General features: G+C 41.1%; 1 protein-coding gene across 1 annotated transcript in view; it reads left to right on the forward strand.

The window, feature by feature from the left end:
* Window positions 1-20286, forward strand: part of LOC137593964 (PDZ domain-containing RING finger protein 4-like) — a 95123-nt gene that overhangs the window by 63421 nt on the left and 11416 nt on the right. The window contains exons 3-4 of the mRNA XM_068313114.1: window positions 14730-14983; window positions 17159-17261. Coding sequence (XP_068169215.1) covers window positions 14730-14983; window positions 17159-17261 — 357 coding nt within the window. The remainder of the gene's footprint in view (window positions 1-14729; window positions 14984-17158; window positions 17262-20286) is intronic.

Raw genomic sequence — 20286 nt, forward strand, 5'->3', positions numbered from 1 at the left:
CTGCTCAACAGCTCACACGGCTGGCCTCTGGGGAGGAGAGTGATAAGAAGCTCCATGAATGCTGCCGCTGCTGTAGCGACGTTAGCTTGGCAGCCTATCTGACATTCCTGACGCCTTAAATCCAAAGAAAACACGAGGAGTTGGTTGTATCAGGTGTTAAAACCAGAGTAAATAGAAGTAACAGCAAGCTGTTACTGAGGGTTTTTTTTTAAATAAAGCTTGAGGGGGGTTCTGCTTTCAGATTGCTATGTGACTGAGCGTTCAAGTGCACTGTGGTTTTATGATCACTGCTGTCACACTGACACACTGACACAGTTCCAATGGCCTCGCTTTTAATGAGCTGTACTCACAATGACAGCATCACAGTGAGTTTTTACATTCCCCGGCCTTTCTCAAATATAATCGATGCCTCATCAATGTTGGGCGGTTTTCAGCTGACACTTCAATGTAAACACAATTTAATTGGATTGCAAAATCTATTGAGTCCTAATTATTAGAATTTGAAGTGAGTTGGTCAAAGGGCTCCTTGGTTTACAAGAAATGTTTCATGTGGAAGTTTTTAATAATTAAATACATTATTATAAAATGAATCTTTTGTTCTGAGCGAAAGTGCCTCATAAAAATTGAGAAACACCTCATTTCATATGCATTAGAATAAACGCGCGAGAACGAGGAAACTATTTTTGCACCATAACACATTGTTGTGGAACAGCAGCCAGCACAAGTTCACAGCAGAAAGTAGATAAAATCTTTGTGAGGTCGGAAAGGCGACCACGTTTTCTTCCCTGCAGCACTGCAGTCAACTTAGCACCTCCTACACAACTCAGATCCTCTCACAGTTAGACGTCCTAACTCCTTCCTTCACAGCCTCAACACTGGCAGGCAAACTAGCGCACTGGTGAGGGAGCCACTTGCTTTGCAGCTCCTTGTTCTGGAGAGACTTCCACTTCCACAGATCGAGTTGGAATAGCTTAGAAATGTGTTGCTATTTACTTCTTGTAAGGTGCCTTAACATAGCAGTAATAAACCCTTGAAAATTATATTGCTTTATGGTGACTCCTGCAAACCCTGCAGTTTCTGCCACTGCCATCCAGATGCATTGAAGGGAGACAAGTGGAGGGAAGTCGGGCATCTGACCTGAAATCCTCCCTAAGGAGGTGTTCAAGACACAGCAGGCAGAACAACCTGCAGCCGTTGCTGTACTTGTATTGGCTTGGGAGCGCTTCACAAAGAGCTATGTGATAAAGCTGGAGAGAAATATCTTGCTACTATGAGCTGGATGCAGATAAAATGTGGTAAATGTAAGGTTGCACAAGCTTATATAAATACACTGTGATGTACAATGACGGAAGGGAAGCTTTGACTTACTCTAAGCGTAAAACTGAGTCCAGAAATTTGGTCTGGTCCTGCATGTATAAGTCTGATTGTGGTGTTCACTTTGCACAATCCAAACAATCTGACAATCTGTTCAGAAAAATATCTGCCCAAATTTGACTGTCCTCAAGGGGGGAATTATTTAAGTGAGAGAGACCCAAATTATGAAAGACATGACAGAGATGGGTGATGCCATGGGAGCGCTGAGTGGTAGTCTGTTAGTGTCATTGGAAAGTCACTAACTTTGACTGTCATTGGTCCGTGTCAGTTTTCTCCCCATCACTTGTCAAGTGTCATCGGGGAGGCTGTTGTCATCTCATGGAAAAGCTGTGAGCTGCCCAAAAAATAAGAGACTGACTGGCCAGTGGCAGACGACCATGATGGAGTCCCAGAGGTGGATTCAGCCGAAAATGATTATTTATTGAACTGTTAACAAGGTCCATGATTTATACAGGTAATAATATACTGTACATACACACACAGAATGTATGGTTGCCGTTGAATAGCCATTATTTTACAATAGTTTAACAAAGCAAATTTAAAAAGCGTTTTGCTCAGCAGTGTGCTCTTGGGACTTGAAGAGGTAATCAATACAGGAATGTCTGGTTTTGGACATCGAGTGGATTTTAGTCTGAATTAATCAATACCAGAATATCTTTTGAGATAGCAAGACAAAGGGGGTGTGATGAGATTGGGCTACTCCTTCCACCCAAGGCCTGCCATTCACCTGGGAACACCCTGAAAAGAATGGACAAGAAACAAAAGCTCCCATATGACTGTGTGTTTGTGTGCACATAGTTTGAGGAGAGTTTATGGAAATGTGTGTGTATGTGTGTGTCTCTTTGCATACCATACATCATATTGTTCTTTTTCTGCAGTACATGTCCCTGCTCTTTGGATTTCAGGAAAGACAGATTCTGGAAATATCCCAGTTGCTTGGGGAAAATCCATCACGCCTACTTGTTCTCTGTGCAGGACTGAATTTGGCATTCAAGTGAGGGAGTTCCGTTTTCCTCTCTGTCTATGTCTGACAAGCCTGCACTGTTGTCCACACCTCTTTGATGGCCCCGGATGAATTGAAGATGTATGGATCCTATGGTTATTCAAGGCTTGAAGCAATAGTGGCAAAGTTCTTTGTCTCATATATAAAACATTGTCAAATATAAGTGACACAAAACATGAGGGTAAAGCTGTTATTTATGCTTCAGAATGTGGATCTCGTGGATCATAAATAAAGCAGGAGAAGGGTTGGCATTCAATTCAGCTATCTTCTTTAGCAAACAAGGATAAGTCTTTGTAAAGTGATAGCTAATCCTGTGGGATGACAACAGGCAGTATCTACATGACTTGTTCACTGCATGCACAGCTTTTGATTGTGGGTTGGGGGAATAGTGGTTCCATCGCTATGATTGGACAAACTGTGGCTCTTGCTCATTGGAACAACATTATTAAAATCAGATCATTGGTATTTTGAATTATTTTAAAGTTAATTACAAAAAGTTCTCCTGTTTTCTCATGTGTCCGTAAAACACAGACATTGAAACGGGTGCCAGAAAGAAAGCTGCATTAAAAGCGTCTTAAATTTTATGGAGAGTAAAATTAACCTGTCCAACCAATCAGAATCAGGTTCAAGGATGGTCATTTAAATTGTTTAGACTTTGAGGATTAAAGTTTAGAGAGTATACACACTACAAGCAGGCATGTTCTGTCTGAGTATTTACCCCCATTCAGAAGGTAACATGCTTGCATGTTGGTTGGTTGGTTGGTTGGTTGGTTGGTTTGTTTGTCAGCAGGATTATCCAAAGATTACACAAGGGAATTTTTGAATGAATATGCATAAAAATCAAATGTTTTTTTTTTTTGTTCAGTACTTTATGCATAAACTAAACTAAATAAACTGCCACACAAATTGTGATGAAACTGGGTGTAAAGGTGGGGCAAGTTGTGCCAGCTATAAATGCTTCCCCAACGGGAATGTATTTTCATGAACCAGGGAACTCCTTCTCATTCAGCATTGCGCATACATCTCCACATGGATTCTGTTTCTGCACCTGCTAACTTGTTGTTTGGTACAAAATATTGACATTTGGCAGAGAATTAAATGTGTAAAACTGAGAAAGAAGAGGGTAAACCAACAGTGCCAGATGTGAGCAGGCTTTAACCGGTTGCCCAACTGCTGCTTGGGACCAATTAGCATTTGTCATGACCAACTTCCATCCAACAAATAGTCTGTATGTTTTGAACACAGATTGCTTTCCACTTGCAATATGGTTCATATTTTATTAGCGTCACTAATTGTCTCCATCAACAGCCGTCCTCTGCCTGTTTCCAAGTCATAGAATTGCTATCGAAAAATCACAGTGGAACAGACGCTTTGTTCCGAAGCAGTTGCGCTCATCTAATTATAAAACGCTAGGTAAATGTTGAGCAGATGCCCTCCACCAATACAACACCCTCCCCCTCTCTGCCTTCCAATTGAGAGAGCCATTTGGTTCTTCATTCTAGTGTTGCATTGGCTCCACATGGAGTGGTGATCCTTGCCAAGTGGCTGCCGTGGTATAAATGAACATAATCGCTCGCCAACTCTTCTCTACGCTGTCCCGCACACGAGAACAAAAGAACTTCCACTTTAGCTGAAGTGCCACAGTTCCCGACTTCTCAACCTTCCTCAGCTTGTGCTTAGTTTTATCTGCAGTGAGGAGGTACGAGTGTGACGCCGCATTACCTTCCAGTGACTAATAGCTTCAGTGTCCTTGAGCCCCACATTTGGCTGGGCCGTTTTACAATTAGGCATCTGTTAGAGGTGGAAGAACAGCAATTCAAGCAGAGGGTGTGGTGAGAGAATAGAACTGAGAAAAAATATTTTTTTCACTTAATGAAGCAAACCTGGCTTGGATGTTCCGACACCCCCGCCTCCCAAAAAAAGATAACGATTGCTCACGCGTGAAACAGCACGCTATGAGATCCTTGAATTGCGCCTAATTGTTTACATTGATATGTTTCATGCATCATTAGGTCATGTGGTTCAACCCTAGTGCTCCCCAAAAACTACGGTATGTCAATCTAATGCCAGGCCCATTATTGTCCCAAACATTTAATATGACTCAAATATTGAGTATTATTTGTTTTCCAGTTGTGTCCGTCTAAATAACGCCTGCTGTAGATGATATTGTTCCAGTTGGACCAGTATTGTAGCAGTGCACAAATGCACCTGATACTCTGATTATAACACTATATTCTTCTTTCCGCCACCACCACAAGTGACCTCTTCTGGTCTCCTAACTCAGGACGGATGACAGCCCCGCTGCAGTGAATGTGGTCTAGCTGTGGGCTCTGGGTTTAAGCTTCATTGGTATCCAAACCATGGTTGTGATCACACCTCACAGCTTATTAAAATGTAATCATAGCCTCACAGCTGTGGGAAGAAAGCCATGTAAAACAATAATGACTCTGTGAGCAGGTAGGATGAGCGCATACGCAAAAGAGCAATCACATGCGTATGCACTCGGAGCATCTATTACACAGTCGAACTATAAATCTACTGTGGAATTAACCAGTGAGTAGCGCATGATTGCGCCAGCAGTCCCCTAGCAGTCTCAGGGATGAGAGTAAATGAGTGGACACTGGCATGAACAATCCTTTATTACACCCGTTAGCCAATGAATCCAAATATACAGCCCAGTTGTCACATGCGTGGCCTACTTATGGTTCCCATGGTAGTGTGAAGAATCTCCCCACCTCCATCACCATCACTGCCACCACCACACATACATACTGTTATCAGATTACCCACCCCCAGTCTCTCCGTTCATACATTTGGTGGATGCATACAGGCGCCTGCACAGTCGTGGTGATATTGAAACATTTCTGAAGTGCCAGTTAATAAGCACAGCACTGGAGTTTCTCCATAAGCACAATATGTTCATCAACACATTTTTTTTTCTGTTGGAAAAACTTCAAGACATGGCAGAATCATTAATCAGGAAGTTTGCTCTGCTTGTAAATCATCACTCTCATTCCTAGATGCAGTCTTCACACAAAAACAGTGGCAGGTGTTCTTAATCAAGATTGGTTTGTTTGCTTGTCTTTTGCATACATTAAAGTTGCCAGGTGGACGACTTTTTCATTAATGTATTCTCCATCAAGAGCAAGGTAATGTTACAGCTCATTTACTGTGCAAGGCTTCAGGTCATATAAACATGTTTTGACAGGTGTTTCATTACCTTCGCAATAGACCGGCAGATAGTGTTCGCTGCATTTCCTGTTCGAGATCACCTGATCTTGTTGTTACACACCATTGTGAGGGGCTCCAGGTGGTCTTGATTTCATTCCTGCTATCAACAAAAGTTGGGAAAAGAGATTCGGAGTTGTGCAACTACATTTCGTATGTCTGTGGCAGGTCAGAACTTAGAGAAATAGATCTGCATCACCTGCGGGGTTCTGTATGAATTATACAGGGTCATTTGCTGAGGTGTCATTACTTGATACTTGCAGATATCTGAATATAAAAACACATCACTTGAACTGTGGTGCTCTAATGCCATGAAATTGAACATATATTTAACATGTAATGAATTATATTTGTTTTTTATTGCTTCATTGATTCTTGTATTGTCTTAAAATACACCTTTTATGTCTAGTCCATTATTTCAACAACCTCCTCCTTGTGGAGCAACTGGGATAATGTAGGTTTTAATGAATAACTAATGCGTATTTCTCTTTGTAACATTTGAAACACCCAAGACCCACAAAATGGAAAAGTGCCTGAAGGTGAGGCAGTCGAAGTCATGTCATCCTCATGACGATGGATGGATGGATGGACTTAGTTTGCAGTATGTTACCTGTATGGGCCTGTACTATATACTATATATATATATATATATATATATATATATATATATATATATATATATATATATATATATATATATAATTATTCCTATTGGGATTTATTAAGGTTTTTTTTTTGTTTTGTTTTTTTGATTGTTCGATGTTGTCAGTTATTTTCTCCAAAACATTTTCCCTGGTGCTTTGTGAAGGACCAAAGTGAAAAAGTTTCATGTCCTTTGTTGCATCTCTGCTGCGATATTATCAGGTTATTTGCGACTATGTACATGTTATCTCTTCTGAGCATCCTTTCTGTTCCCACTCTTCCAGCTGTGTAATCAGGGCACAGTTGGAAGCACCGAATTAGATCCAATTTGCTTTGACTTCCTTGTGTTCATTGACTTGGTGACCAGGCATGGAGCGAAACTGGAGCGGTTTGAGAGGAAACACACAGACATCAACTCCCAACCTCTGGCTGGTGCTTGAAGAACACAACGGGGAGCTCTGAAATAGATTGATTACACTTGTGATCACTCTTCTAAGATAATGTCCTTCCATTTAATCATACATTGTACTGCTGCTCTTTACAAGGATAAGATTATCATCGGCAACTACATCACTGTCTCATTGCAAATGGCACCCTAATTGAACTGCTGTGCTTTTCATTGGAAAACTTTGGTGTTATTTATGCTGTGTTTTCTTGAGTTCGGAAGTGTTCAGTTGTTGTTCTGTACTCCCAGTTCTATGTGTTGTGCTATCCTTGAAACAGAGAGATCAAACATGTTGCCTTCACTATTTTAGAAGTGTATTTAAGGATTGTACTGATTTTTTGGTGAACATAGTAGCCCTCAAGGAGCTCCCTTGGACTTTGAAAACTACTTGAAAAATCACAGAGTTGACTCTGTTTGCAGTATGTTACCGTAATCTCTGAGATGTCAAGTTTTACAGAGAACTCTTTTGTTGTGTATGTCCCATGCACTGGTAATCCTGCTTCTCTGCAAACCTGACATTTCATCAAGGGACACCAGACATTTTGCAGCCAGACATCCCGTCACTTTGCTTTTTGTTTGTGTTTAAATTAAGATTAGAAGATAAGTTTGAGTCGAAGAAGGTTTGATTGAGAAGTCAGCCTAGTTGCCTCTAACTATCAGCAGAAATTGCATCCTTGCAATTCTTGGTGTTTTTGTGGTGCTTGATATTTATAGTATGATACTTAATAAATGTATTTGCTGCTTCCTATTAAAAATAGAAACTTTGGGAACATAACTCATGCGCACAGAAAGTGTGGGATCATGTCTTATTTTCCCTCAGCAGACAGACCAGTTGCGTCCTCCAGCCATTTCATATGTTACCTCTATCTTACTTTCACTCTGTTAGTGTTCTGTCCCTTTGTTTCCTCAACACAGCACCTGAATTCATTCCCCGGTAGCTGCTAATAAGCAGATCACCAGGCTGCCACAGGGGTCCTGACTGACCCTTAAAAACCCTGCCAGTTTATTATTTACACTGCCAAAGCTCCACACGCTGTCATCTGACCTCCACTCTCATTTCCGCGACTGTGCAGCTTCCTGGCTGACAAATAACCTGTGGGAGAGGGGGGAGGAAGTCAAATGAGATGCTTTTGTTGTGATGGGTGTGTCTGGCATTATGTAAATGGTGCTTATCCAGTGCTAATTGTCTCATCCTCCAGCATGAGCATATTAAACATGAAAAAAAATCCACTTTCAAAGTCTTGGAGGAGGCTGCAATGCATGAGACTGCAGCCTTGGCATTCTAAGACACTGCTGCCATCTGTTACCTCTATCATCTGAGCAGTTCTCTAAAAGTTCACAAGAAGTTGCAGGTGATATTATAATTTGTTCTTATTTTTGGAGTACCTTTGCTACTGCCATCTATGGCCAACCATCAGAAAAGAGATCATTGTAAAAATCAGTCCTAGCCAAAAAACCAACTTCCTAGTTCAACTTTGCACAATTCTTAGCATAGTTATATGTATGCACATCTTTTGTGAGACATTTGTGTCTGCCTCTCAGTGTCTTATCTCCTTTCCGCGTCTCTCTCAGCACATTTGAATTTGGTCCATGACAGCGCCGCTTGATTCTCTTCAGTCAGCATATGGATGGCACCATTACTCCGAACATCATTCACACCAGCCAAGCAATTTTGCTGATCTGCACAAAATATAGCACCATCCAGCTACCCCTCCTCCAACTCTCCTCCCCCCACCCCCACCCCAAAACCAAAACCAATTACGAGTTATCACCATGGAAGAGGTTGTCCAGTCATTAGTTATTCATCCACCCAAATGCCACTTTTACTCTAATTTGGTTTTCTCCCACCATTTTACGTTAAAACCCACTCCAAGACGGCAAGATCTTAAAAGTTAAGCACAGAGATTAACTGTGCTCGTCTAAATCTCTTTAACAAATATGCCCTGTATGTACCATTAACCTTGGACAAGCTGATTAACTTAGCACTCTGTTTCCCTCAGCAGTTCCCAAATCATGTTTGGAATTTGCTGCAGAGTTTCTTAAAGCAGCCAAAGTAAGATAGAACTATGACACCTTCAGAGCCAAGGTGAGGACGTTAGTGCTGCATTGATCTAATTTAATGGGAAAGTTAGCGATCGTAAGCAGGACAGGAAGATGTCATGGACGTTATTACATGGAGTGTCTGATGGATGGGACTTAGTACGACAAGAAATTTGATCAGTGTTTACTTAACAGTTGTTCACATGCGGCATTGTGAGCACAGTTTGTCCGTCTGTGTGCACATCTGCTTGTTTTGGTCATGCTCGAGAAACTTCAGAAGCATTATTCTATTAGAGCAATATTTATAACCCCTTCAGCCCCATGAGGAGCTAGCATCTCATCCAGGGCGTACCCCGGTTTTTGCTTGCAGCCAGCTGGGTTAGGTTTTGTGACCCACAAGGCAGATAAGCGACTGTAGACGAGAAGATTGCAGTTGTCTCATTAAAAAGAAAGAAAATGGATGGATGGATGGATGGATGGATGGATAACGACTCCAACAATTATAATAAATCAAATTATGCCAAAGTGGGATAAATTACTCATTCAATGAAGCGATTACTCAACAAGAATGTAACTCATCACGTAACTTTCAGGTCAGCTCGGCTTGATTCCAAAGTTTCAATTTGATTTAACAAAATTCAGTTGACATAAAAAATGACCTTAGGTGACCTTTCCTTACAGTGAAGATGTTCACACATGTTCCAGCTCTGAACGATAGTGGCGGCAACATGTGATGCAGTTGAATATACTGCACTGCTTCCTTGCCAAGTCTTCTTTTAAATGCCTTTAATCATGACTTTAGGGAGAGTTCATCCCCTTTTTCTTTTGTCCTTCAAAAACCGCTGCCTTGTGCTCTGCAATTGCAGCACCATATTGGATAATAAATGTATGTAAAAAGGTAGATTGTGAAACAGCTGATGCACTTTGAATGGGTTGTGCAATAAAGAAAGTACTGTGTGTAAGATTGCTGCTCAGAAAGGAAAATTTGTAGAATTCATCAAATGTTCTACAAGCATAAAACCGCCGCAGCCATCTGCAGCACCTGTAATGTGAAAAACAACCCAGGGGCTCTGTGGAGTGTGTTTTATGTGGTTGGAGGGGTTAAAGGAGGTTGGTACATCGGTTCTTGTAGAGATGCTGAGGGTATTGTCAGATTTCCCCAGTGACATGCTCTCTCTGTCTCTCTCTTAGCTTCATGTCATTGGCGCATTGCATGAGTTGCTCAGACAGTAGCAGTGACTGTCGCAGAGTGATTTATACAGTCATAACAGCTGTACTCTAGTGAACCTTAGCCGTATTTTATTCTGACACTTATTATTGAAATGAGACATTTGGGTGTAAGGAGGAATCCGAGCCATTTTCTCACTGAGAGAGGGTGACGTGGCAGTCACGCTCGAAAACTCAACCTTCCTCTGCTTTTTGAATGACCTCAGGGAATATCTAATTCCACTTCTCTACTGAATGCTCCCATTCTCGCTCCTGTGTAGTTTTTTTTTTATGTACGACGATGCAAATTGAGTTTCATGTGTTGAGTTGATGGAATTGCGACGCGTTGATATTGTTTTCGGTGCCGCCGTGAAGAGGCTGCTGCTTAGGTGCTCAGCAGGAACCACCTCCTCCTCCTCCATCGCTGCACAGGCTCACTTTTGAGCAAAAAAAAGTAGGTTTTCAATGAATTTTCTGCATTTTTGGAACACTGGACAAAAAAAATCAACAACTATAAAAGAAGCTTTCGGTATGAAACTATCCGTTTTGGCTGCACCTATCTGTTGAGAAACCTACTGAAAGAAAAAAAGTGTTTTATTTTCAGACATACTTGCACTGCTTATATATATGAAACTATCATTGCTCTTTCCCCCTGTCCTTCCCCTATGTTTGCCGAAGCTACATCAGAGGATTTGTCTCACAGTGTCTTGTCTTGTCTCCACACGGGGTTGACCCCCCAACATTTTCTGATCTCTATTCTATCAGTACTCGTTGTTATGGTTGACCAGTTGCCTCCACTTCTTTCATCTCAGGGCTCTTTACAGTTGACTGGACCCTAACACCGAGGGCTCATGCTGTCTTTCCCAAAAGACGAGACCATAGAACAGATGTTTAACTGACAGCTGTAAACCCTACACACCCGAGGCTGCATGACCTACATGTTACATTTCCTTTTACCTGCATATACTTAACACCCCACCGGCTGCCACTCAAACCAGCTGGTGACGGCACGCAGGAGACACAGTCTGTGTGTGAGAGAGGCTCGCCGGCTGCGAAGATGTAAAGCACAAGGTTACAATCAGCGGTAAATACGAGCCTCTGACGCTCTCTTCGCCGCTGCTGAAAGCCTTGTTTACCGATCCTGTAGACGAAGTAAAAAAGATGACCTCGCTCCACTCAGTTGAGTACATTTAGAATTCAATCAGCATGCAGTTAAAGATGGACACATCCTGCTTGTGCACTGCATAAACTCCATAAAATTGAAAACAAAAACATTTCATTAAGATTCAAAATGCTACACGTGAACCGTAAAGCAGTACATGCAGTTAATTCAAGGGTATAAAAGAGGTAATGGACTATTAGAAGGTAGCGCCTCAGGCTGCCTTTTCTCCTTGGAGAAGAAGTACATCAATCTCTTTTATCAGTAATCCCCTGCAAGCTGCTGGCAGTGTTTGTGCCTCCTGCCAGAGAAACAGACTCTGCAGAATCGGCGGCATCAGATTTGGGTGAAGTTGACATCTTAGCAGATAAACTGGCCCCGCTTTGCTACCACTGTCACTACATTCTGCCCTTGGTCTTTGGAGATATTGATGAGTTGGAGCAGCCGATGAGACAAAAGTTCTGATGGAGAGGACGCCTGAGGACTGGAGCTGAGGTGCTGTGTGTTTGTTCTCTCCTGTTCAACCTCATACCTGGTGGATAAATGATGCGGTGGGGACGTAAATAACGGAGCCTGCAGGTACGTGCTTTGTTATATAGCTGTAGGCTCATGGCTGGAAAATAGAGACTTATAGTGAATTCTGTTTGTTTGCTCGTGAAAGCTCAGGACAGCCTAAAGTGGCATGTGATATTTACCAAAGCAGAGACCAGATGCACTCGTCTGCATCAACAGCACACAATGTTTGAATGTTTTTGTCAATAAAGAGTTCTTTCTCAGAGAAAATGAAAGAAAAGTTTGAGTCTCTCGATACCCTTTCCTTTGCTGGCTTACTGCATTTGTTGTTGGAAGGTGGTTGGTCTTCTCAAGGGCTTTAAAAAAACACATTTCTCTCCTGGCAGCAGCTGCTGCACACACATGTACAAACAGCCAAGTAGATGTATCCCTCTCTGGGTATTCCAGTTCTCATTTTCTTTTAACTTTACCTTTACCTGATCATCTCCTGGCCCAATTATCTGGAAACGAAACTCATGAATACTCATTGTTTGGTTTTTCAAGCCGATGAGATGTAGCCGTGTGCATATGGGGCATTAGCAGAGCTTCATTTGTTGCGTATATTTCATTCACTGGCATATGTTTGTGATTGTATTCATGTTTCCATACTTTGTGTCCACGATTGAAGTGGAGGCTCGTCAAACTACATAAAAATGTAGCATGAAACTTTTAAGAGGCAACAGATTGTACTGAGCATAAGCATGGAATGCAAGGAAAACATGGTGAATACTTTGGATAAAGTAATCTAAAGTTAATTCAAACTACCAAGTTTGAATTTAAAAAAAAAAATACACACATAAAAATGTCTTTGTGTAGTCACCTTCAGTGTCTTCAGGCGTGGTAGCTGATTAAACACTTCATGGAGGGTAAAGCTGACCGAGGGCTGTGTTGATTGCAGAGTGTGTTGAAATATCTAGGAAGCTGCAGATGGGCTTAAAGAAACCTTTCCCATCTGTCAGATTGGATTGCAGATCCGCACACTAACCGAGGCAGTGTGCTTATCTGGATAGATGCAACAAGGATGGCAAAGTCCCTCATGCAGGAATTAAGGCTACTTAATATTCTTGTGTTGATTGGGGATTAATTGCTCCATCTGCCTCTCATGAAAACCAGGGATGAGAGTTTTTTTTTTTTTAAATCCTTTTCTTTTTCCTGATGTGTTTTCTCATGTTTCCTACAGTCGTGCTGTATGGTGAGCAAGCAGCAAGGTTTGGAGGGGGGGAGGAGATGCCTGGACAGGACGGGCTGTACCAGAGGGATAGCTGGGAAATTTGATCATTTTTCTCCGGGACTGTCATACGCCATAGGCTGACTCATTTGTCTGCTCCAGCTCTTTTGTTTCCACTAGGCATCTTGATCCGGGATTAACCCGTGTAGCAAGAAATGAGCATGAAAATAAAAGAGCGAGAAAGAGGAACTAAGCTAATTATAATGCTCCATATTTGTTTAGTACAGTACTTAACTCTAATGTACATTCTGTTATATTTAATGGCCGCTGACTTGCCAGACTGAATGGAAGCAAGTGTGAAGAAAGGAGGAATGAAATTTTTATTTTTTCCTACAAATTAGACCTGCAGTTCCCCTAGAGCGTGTTGACCCAGTTTATCTCCTGTGCAGGTGATTAATGCAACCTTGCTGTGAAAAAACTCACACCAGGAGACAGGTGAGCTAAAGCTAAAGGAATTGTACAGTGTGGCTGCGGTAGAATATAAGTCGGTGGTTCTTTTGTAGGCCAGCAGTCGGACTCTAGAGACATAGAATGAGTAGTGGGGGAAAAAAACACAATAAAACACTCACAGAAGGAATGCAAGAAAACACACTACTCTCATATTATAGCCATTTTTGCGTTTGAATATACTTTTCCATTACACATTGTCAGGTATTAAATTCATGGTGAGGAAGTCTTAAAATAAGAGGCTCTCCTCCTCCTCTCCTCCTCCTTAAATGAGAGGAGGAGGAGAGGTTCTCCTCTCATTCCACTCTGTGGTGTCTTTTCTGAAATTTCTGGACCAGGCTGGTGAAAATAAGATAAAGTAACACCATCAGGGGATATTTAAGAGGTGGTGAAGTTGTACTAGAGATTATAGAGATTATAGATTGGTACCTAGTACTCTAAGTGCAGTACCAATCTGCTGAAGTTGGTTGGCATCATGAAGGATTCTGCAACCTGGAGCTTGGGTCTCTGAAGGGACCTTCCAGTTTTGTCTGCTTTCTTTCTGCTGCCCTTGTTCTCTCTAGTTTCTCATATAGATGCCAGTAGTCTGATCATACAAAGGTCAGATGGTGTCATCAATAAATATACCATCTCTAGACAAACATATTTTATTTGAAATCTCAAATGTCATTGTTGATCCTTGCTTTGCTGAGGATTTGTCTTGTCGCATTTTATTGACATTCTACCAATAAAATGCGTCAAGAAAACCACGTGGAGTTATTTCTAAAAAGTTTACATCAGAAGAGTTGCTGATGAAATATAAACTGTCTTTTGGAGTCCTCCAGTGGTTTCTCCATCTTTCTACCACTAAACGAAATCGCACATCCATGGTGTCTCCTCTCAAGTAATTACTGGTGTTAAATGAAGCAATGAATATTTTTAGATGTTTTCCAGCTGTAGTGCAAATGACTTTCAATCTGCCAGAAAATCCATTTCATTGTGTGAAGATGAGGTTGAAGATGGACTGGTTGAACATGGGCTGTTGAAAATACAATCAAGTGAAAAACCATGAGCACGACTGTGGAACTGGACTGTGAACTGTGGAGCGTCCACTCTGTGCACGAGGTGTTATCAGGAGCTACTGCCAGACCTCAGACTGGTTTAATTCTGCTGGGATGTTAACCATTTGCTGCTGAATTATCTGAATTATTGTTTGCTGACTTTTCACTCACAGACTTACATCTTTTATTTGGCATGAGAAGTTTTCCTTCCCTCTTGACTTTTTTTGTCTAATATCAATGCATTACCTGTCTGTTTTTGCTTTTGTGTGATTTTTCTGCCGCAGCAGCCAACAGAAAATGCACATTAAATAAAGAAAAAAAACATTCAAATGTTTCAATTTTCTTTTCTTTTTTTTTGGCTTCAGGTAAATGGGAAGGAGTTGTCCAAGTCCAGCCATGACGAGACTGTGGAGGCCTTTCATGCAGCCAAGGACCCCGTTGTGGTGCAGGTCATCAGGCGTACCCCCAGCGGTCGCCCCCATGGCCCCCCTCAGGAGATCCACGTGGTGGACGTGTGCACTCAGACGGATATTACCTTTGAACACATCATGGCGCTGGCAAAGCTCCGGCCTTCAACCCCTCCTGTGCCTGACGTGTGTCCCTTCCTTCTTTCGGACAGGTATGACAATAGGAAGTACATCCCGTTGTCGTACGTCTCTGTACAGTGTCACTGTGCCTGTATATATGTCACATTCATGTATTTGAAATATTCTGATATAATATAATTACAAAGTATTTTGGTTTAGTACAACTTTGTTGTTGTGTCCTTGTTCTGACTTTGGCTGGGATTGATGCTAATTAAGTGGGGGGAAAAATTGAGATTATCGAGCTACGAAGCATGAATATCAGTGTTTGCAGGATTAGCATGACAAGAATGCGAGGCGCAAGTAAAATATGAATGAACTGTTTAACCAGATGCGCTGTCGATTCTGAGGAATACAGATGTGTTTGATGAACAAGCTCCTCGATGTCCTTCACGTCTTCTTTACACTAAAAGGACAAAGTTGTTTGAAAAAAAAAACAGAGATAAAGGAGGGGGCTAAATGATCCTAATTAACCATTAATGAATAATGTATTTGTGAAGTGTGTCTCGCATTTCAATGTTTAGTTTTATTTCTAGAAGTTTCTGGAAGTGATTTAAATACAGGAAATAAATTAAGCTTGAAACGTTGATTTGACATGAACGGAAAGCCTTACACCAAATGAATGCATGAACATCTGGATCGGTCAGAGACGTCACTTCAGTACAGTCAGATTTAGAGACGCACTTGTGGACGGTTGGGATTTTGGTGCAGATTCACGTTTACGGATAAATCAATATTAAATCTGTTGGAATCTATTTTATCTGATTAGCATGCAGCAGCTGGAGCTTGTTAACAGTCTTTCAGTTTCCAGGTTTATGAACACGTCTCCTTAGACAGTCATCAGAGACTATTAAATAGATTTGTCGGGCGTCTTACATGTCTTTGAACTAAGTAGAAATGAAAAGATGCACGTTGTTTGCTTTTCAAGCATAAGGCAAGATAAACTTGCCTTTATCTCAACTGATAAAGGCACGTTTTCTTATTGTTTATATGAGAGAAAATCATAAAAAACATTAAAAAAAACAAATGATCTTAAGAACTTTAAGGATCAACAAGAGTTTGTTTGGGAAAACAATGATAAAAAGTTAATAATTTCCTCTCGTGTCTTTTTGGTTTATATTTTCTCATCTCAAAGGAGACTTGTGAACAAAAGAATGTCAGCATAAAGGAATGTCTTGTCACTATTTAGGAATGAAATAGTGAGCCACTACAAATGTAGGAGCATATGGCAGGATTGAACTCTGTGTTAGGAGATAATCAATGCTTAATATTAAAACGTATTTGATATATCTGTCACTTAGATATTCAAGGCCGTGTTGCTTTTAAGACTTCATTGATTATTTTTTTAATGTGAACCATTAGGTAGAAGGGGCCCGACGTGACCTGGTCACATGTATACATCTCACCCTTTCTCACCAGAGTATTTCCCACAAGGCCGTCCTTCCTGAGCTGGATGTTTACAGGGTGATTAAATAAAATGGGCTCATAAAAAACAAGGTGAGACAGTGCAACTTATGCTCACGGGCTACTTAAAATCTTAGGCGAGCCCCAAAAGTAATCAATGCATCCCATAAAATGCACATTTCCCTACCTTCATCTGAGATCGGATGTAAAGGCGATCTTATAACAAATGTTTGTCTTATATAATCGAGGCTAGATTGTAAATCCATGATGGTATCCGACTGTGTTCTTTGGATTCTGGCATTTACTGGCCTGGCTTTGTGACAGGATGTGACAGGAAGATTATTTTGGAGACGGTTTTCCAATGCTTGGCACTCATGGTGTCTTTTTGAAGTTTTAGTCAGCGGTGAATTTTCTGGCTGCTCGTTTTGTTAGGCCCCCACAATGCGGTTTTGTTCAGTGATTGAGGGAAGCATAATAGAATTACACTGTACTACGTGGGGGGTTTTGTCTGTCAAGAGCAGGAAGCAAATTATATGGATTGCTGTTATTAATAAGGGGCTGTACCTTTATCGCACACACACACACCAGCTGCTGTGAAAGCTCTTGACAAATCCTTTATTCTTCAGATCCCGGTGAAGACAATGGGGAGGAAATCCTGTCACTTAGAGGTATTGAATGCGTACGAAACAAAATGAGGGAAAAGATCACGCTCACGCCTCGCTCTCCACCTCTTTCTGTTTCTCTGCCTCTCTCCCTGTCTTTGTGTCTTTGCCTCTCTTTCTTCCTCTGTCTGTGTCCCACGACAGCTGTCATTCTCTCCATACAATGGACCAGGATTACTGCGATGGGACAGACTATCTCTCCCCAGTTCCAGCTGATGGAGAGAGGATGGAGGAGTTTGAGTACGAGGTAAGAATGGCACTGGGTATCACGTACTCATTGAATTGGCAGACACTTTCACTCTCCTAGTAGCTTATCGCTGCATGTCTTGGCAGATGTGTTTCGGGGACTTTGCAGAGAAGAAGTGCTAAAAATAGTAAAAGGGTATATCGCCTTTAGGGTTGAGCAAACACTCAAATGAAACGAGTTTCCAGTTCAGGTAATGTGTATAAAACGTGTCAGAATCTACTTAATGAAAGAAAATCCCCACTGGATTGCTGACTGAAAGTTTATTCATTCAAATTAATTTTTTAAAAAGTAATAAAAAGTTCCTACTCTGGCATTCAAAATGTTGATTTTGACAGAACATTGATATGAAGTTAAATTTAGAGATTCTTTTGTAAATTGTCTTATAAATACTGGAATAAAACTGCATCTGATCAAGTACAAAAAATGTCATCTTCCCATTAGACGGCCCGGCTTCCCTTTCAGGAATAAAATCCGAGTGCAGGTACAGATAATTCGTTTGGTTAAACAGACACAGATAATTGTGTACTTGCTCATCTATCATCATCATTAGCTAACCTTTACTATTAGCTCGGCGTGCATCACAGTCACAAAGCTTTGAGCAGATTTAGGAAATATGTTCAGAAGACAATTTTAATGATTAACTTTCATCTCCTGACGGTAATCCATGAAACTAAATCCAACTGCCGCACCAGATGGCTTACAAAATAGAAACAACACTGCAGTTTAACCTGAGAAAATGCAGACGAGTTTAACATTTTGAAGTCTTATAGAGGCTGGAACAACATTTATTTCAGGAACTGCCTCATTAAAACAGGTATGAAGGAGAAGGAATGGGTCACCTTGTGTAACTATAGTAAATTGGCTGCCTGTTAAAGGATTTATTCCTGTCTGTCTCTAATGCTTATGTGGCGTTTAGTGTCTCTTGTCTTAAAAAGACAGGGTTTTTTTCCTGTGGAGAGTTCTCCTTGCTTTTTGTTGCAGGCTGGGCGTGGCTGAGCAGTCAAAGGATGATACATCTACCACCCCACCTGTTTTCTATCAGTCATCTACACTCTTCTTATTCCCATCCAACCTCTGCCCTGACGCGAGTTGATTGAGTAATGCAGCTCACGTTTGTCTCCTCGCCATGTTTGACTGCTCCAGCGCCCGGCCTTGCCTTCCAACCCCATTTCAAAACTTCTGACCACCAGTCTTGGAGTTTAGTTCTATCTGTTTTCTTCACTTTCTGCCAGCTTAGTCCACGATAAAATTATTTTGTTATTTCTTTCTTCAGCCTTGGGTCCTCTCCTCGTGCTTGTTGAGTACGACATCACAGCTTAATCCAAAAACGCAGATATTACTTTGATGTGGAATCATTATTATTATTATTATTATTATTATTGTGTTGATATTATTTTTTAGATGCTAGGTGTTACTTGATGTCCTGCTTTCATTTTCTGAATGATAATGATGTAATCTTGATACAACATAGCCAGGATACCTGCCAAGCCCTGTCAAAATCATGGTATGCATTTTCAGATGACAAATGAGTATGGACCAATGAATGTTTTTAACCTTGTACTTATTGATATGGACATTGGCCACTAAAGTCCAATATCAACATGACTTTACTGCTAACAAACAAGTTAAATGCTGAAAACACTGGACTTTTACTGCCAAACTACACCCATGTATACAAACGGGCATCTGTCTCTCCCAACTCTTGGACACACGTTCCCTCAACACTCCATGTTTAATGATGCTTAACAATTAGTGGAAGGACACAAGCAGCAATTGACTCTACAGGGAGATCCCAGGGGCACAGTAGTGACAGATGATCAGGCACATTGCGGACAGCTTGAAAATTCCCTTCCTTTCATTGGCGATGATGGCCCACCATGTTTCTGCTTGTTTTTTTGATTTCCTTCGAGCAAGAAGAATCTCCAGAGAGTTGAGAGTGTTACCTGAAATTGTTGTTTACACAACTCTGGAAAGAAAGACAGAATGAATAAAAGACAGAAAGAAAGACTTGAGTGTGAGCTTCATCACTCCTGATTAAGTGAGGTTCTAGTAAGATTTTTTTTTTTTTTAAAAAGGAGACAGATTTTGTTGCTGGAGTCTAACCCAACGATTTTGTGTTGTTTCTCCACATCCTAAAGAGATGTCACAGAGCAAATGCATATCTCTTTATGCTTCATTGTTATTAATAATAACTATTATACTGTGTATGCTTTGTACCATACACATTTTTTTTAATTTCATGCTTGAGTAGTCAGATTCCACGCTAATGCATCCCCACTTAAGGTATGTCAACTGAAAACGCCATGAGGGAGATGCAGACAAAAGCTGAAATGCCACTTCCAGAATCAACCTGATGTCTCATTCCCCACTGAAGGGGAAAAATGGAATGAAGGAGAAACGTTTCTGTAAATTACCTTTGTTAGAAGGAAAAGCAGCACAGTAGGGCAGCGCAGTATGCCATTACATAGCGCAGAAGTCGTCCACATCTAATTCAACCTTTCTAATACACCATGACCATATTCTTTCAGTTAAGCTAATGCACATACAGTATGTGAGTCCTGCAGCTGATGCCTGATGAGCTGGAGAGAGACCACATACCATTTGGGTACACGTCATGATGAACTTTGTATCGCTAAACTGGTTGAATCCGGATGAAAATGAAAGTTTTCATGTTTTCCTTGAATTAATTCTTCATATTTAAGTGGCTCCAGGATACATGATTACACCACATCCTACTATGGCGAAGCAGTGACTCGCCCTATTTTTACCTCCGTAGAATTAATACACCGCCTGCCCGATCACAAATCTATAAGTGGGAGGTTTGAACCCTTTATCGCTGCAAACTCTCCAATCACACCTAAATCACAGATTCTAGATGTCTTCAAACTTGAACAAGGCATGAAATCTTCAGTTCTCACCCCCCAAAAAATGGAGAGAAAAAACCCCCCAAAAGAAAACATAAAACGAAACACAGCAGCTCAGCAATTTTAATTGTAATTATCGTGGGAGAGCTGAGGGAGTATTT

This window comes from Antennarius striatus, chromosome 4, assembly GCF_040054535.1.
Source record: "Antennarius striatus isolate MH-2024 chromosome 4, ASM4005453v1, whole genome shotgun sequence".
Lineage (NCBI taxonomy): Eukaryota > Metazoa > Chordata > Actinopteri > Lophiiformes > Antennariidae > Antennarius > Antennarius striatus.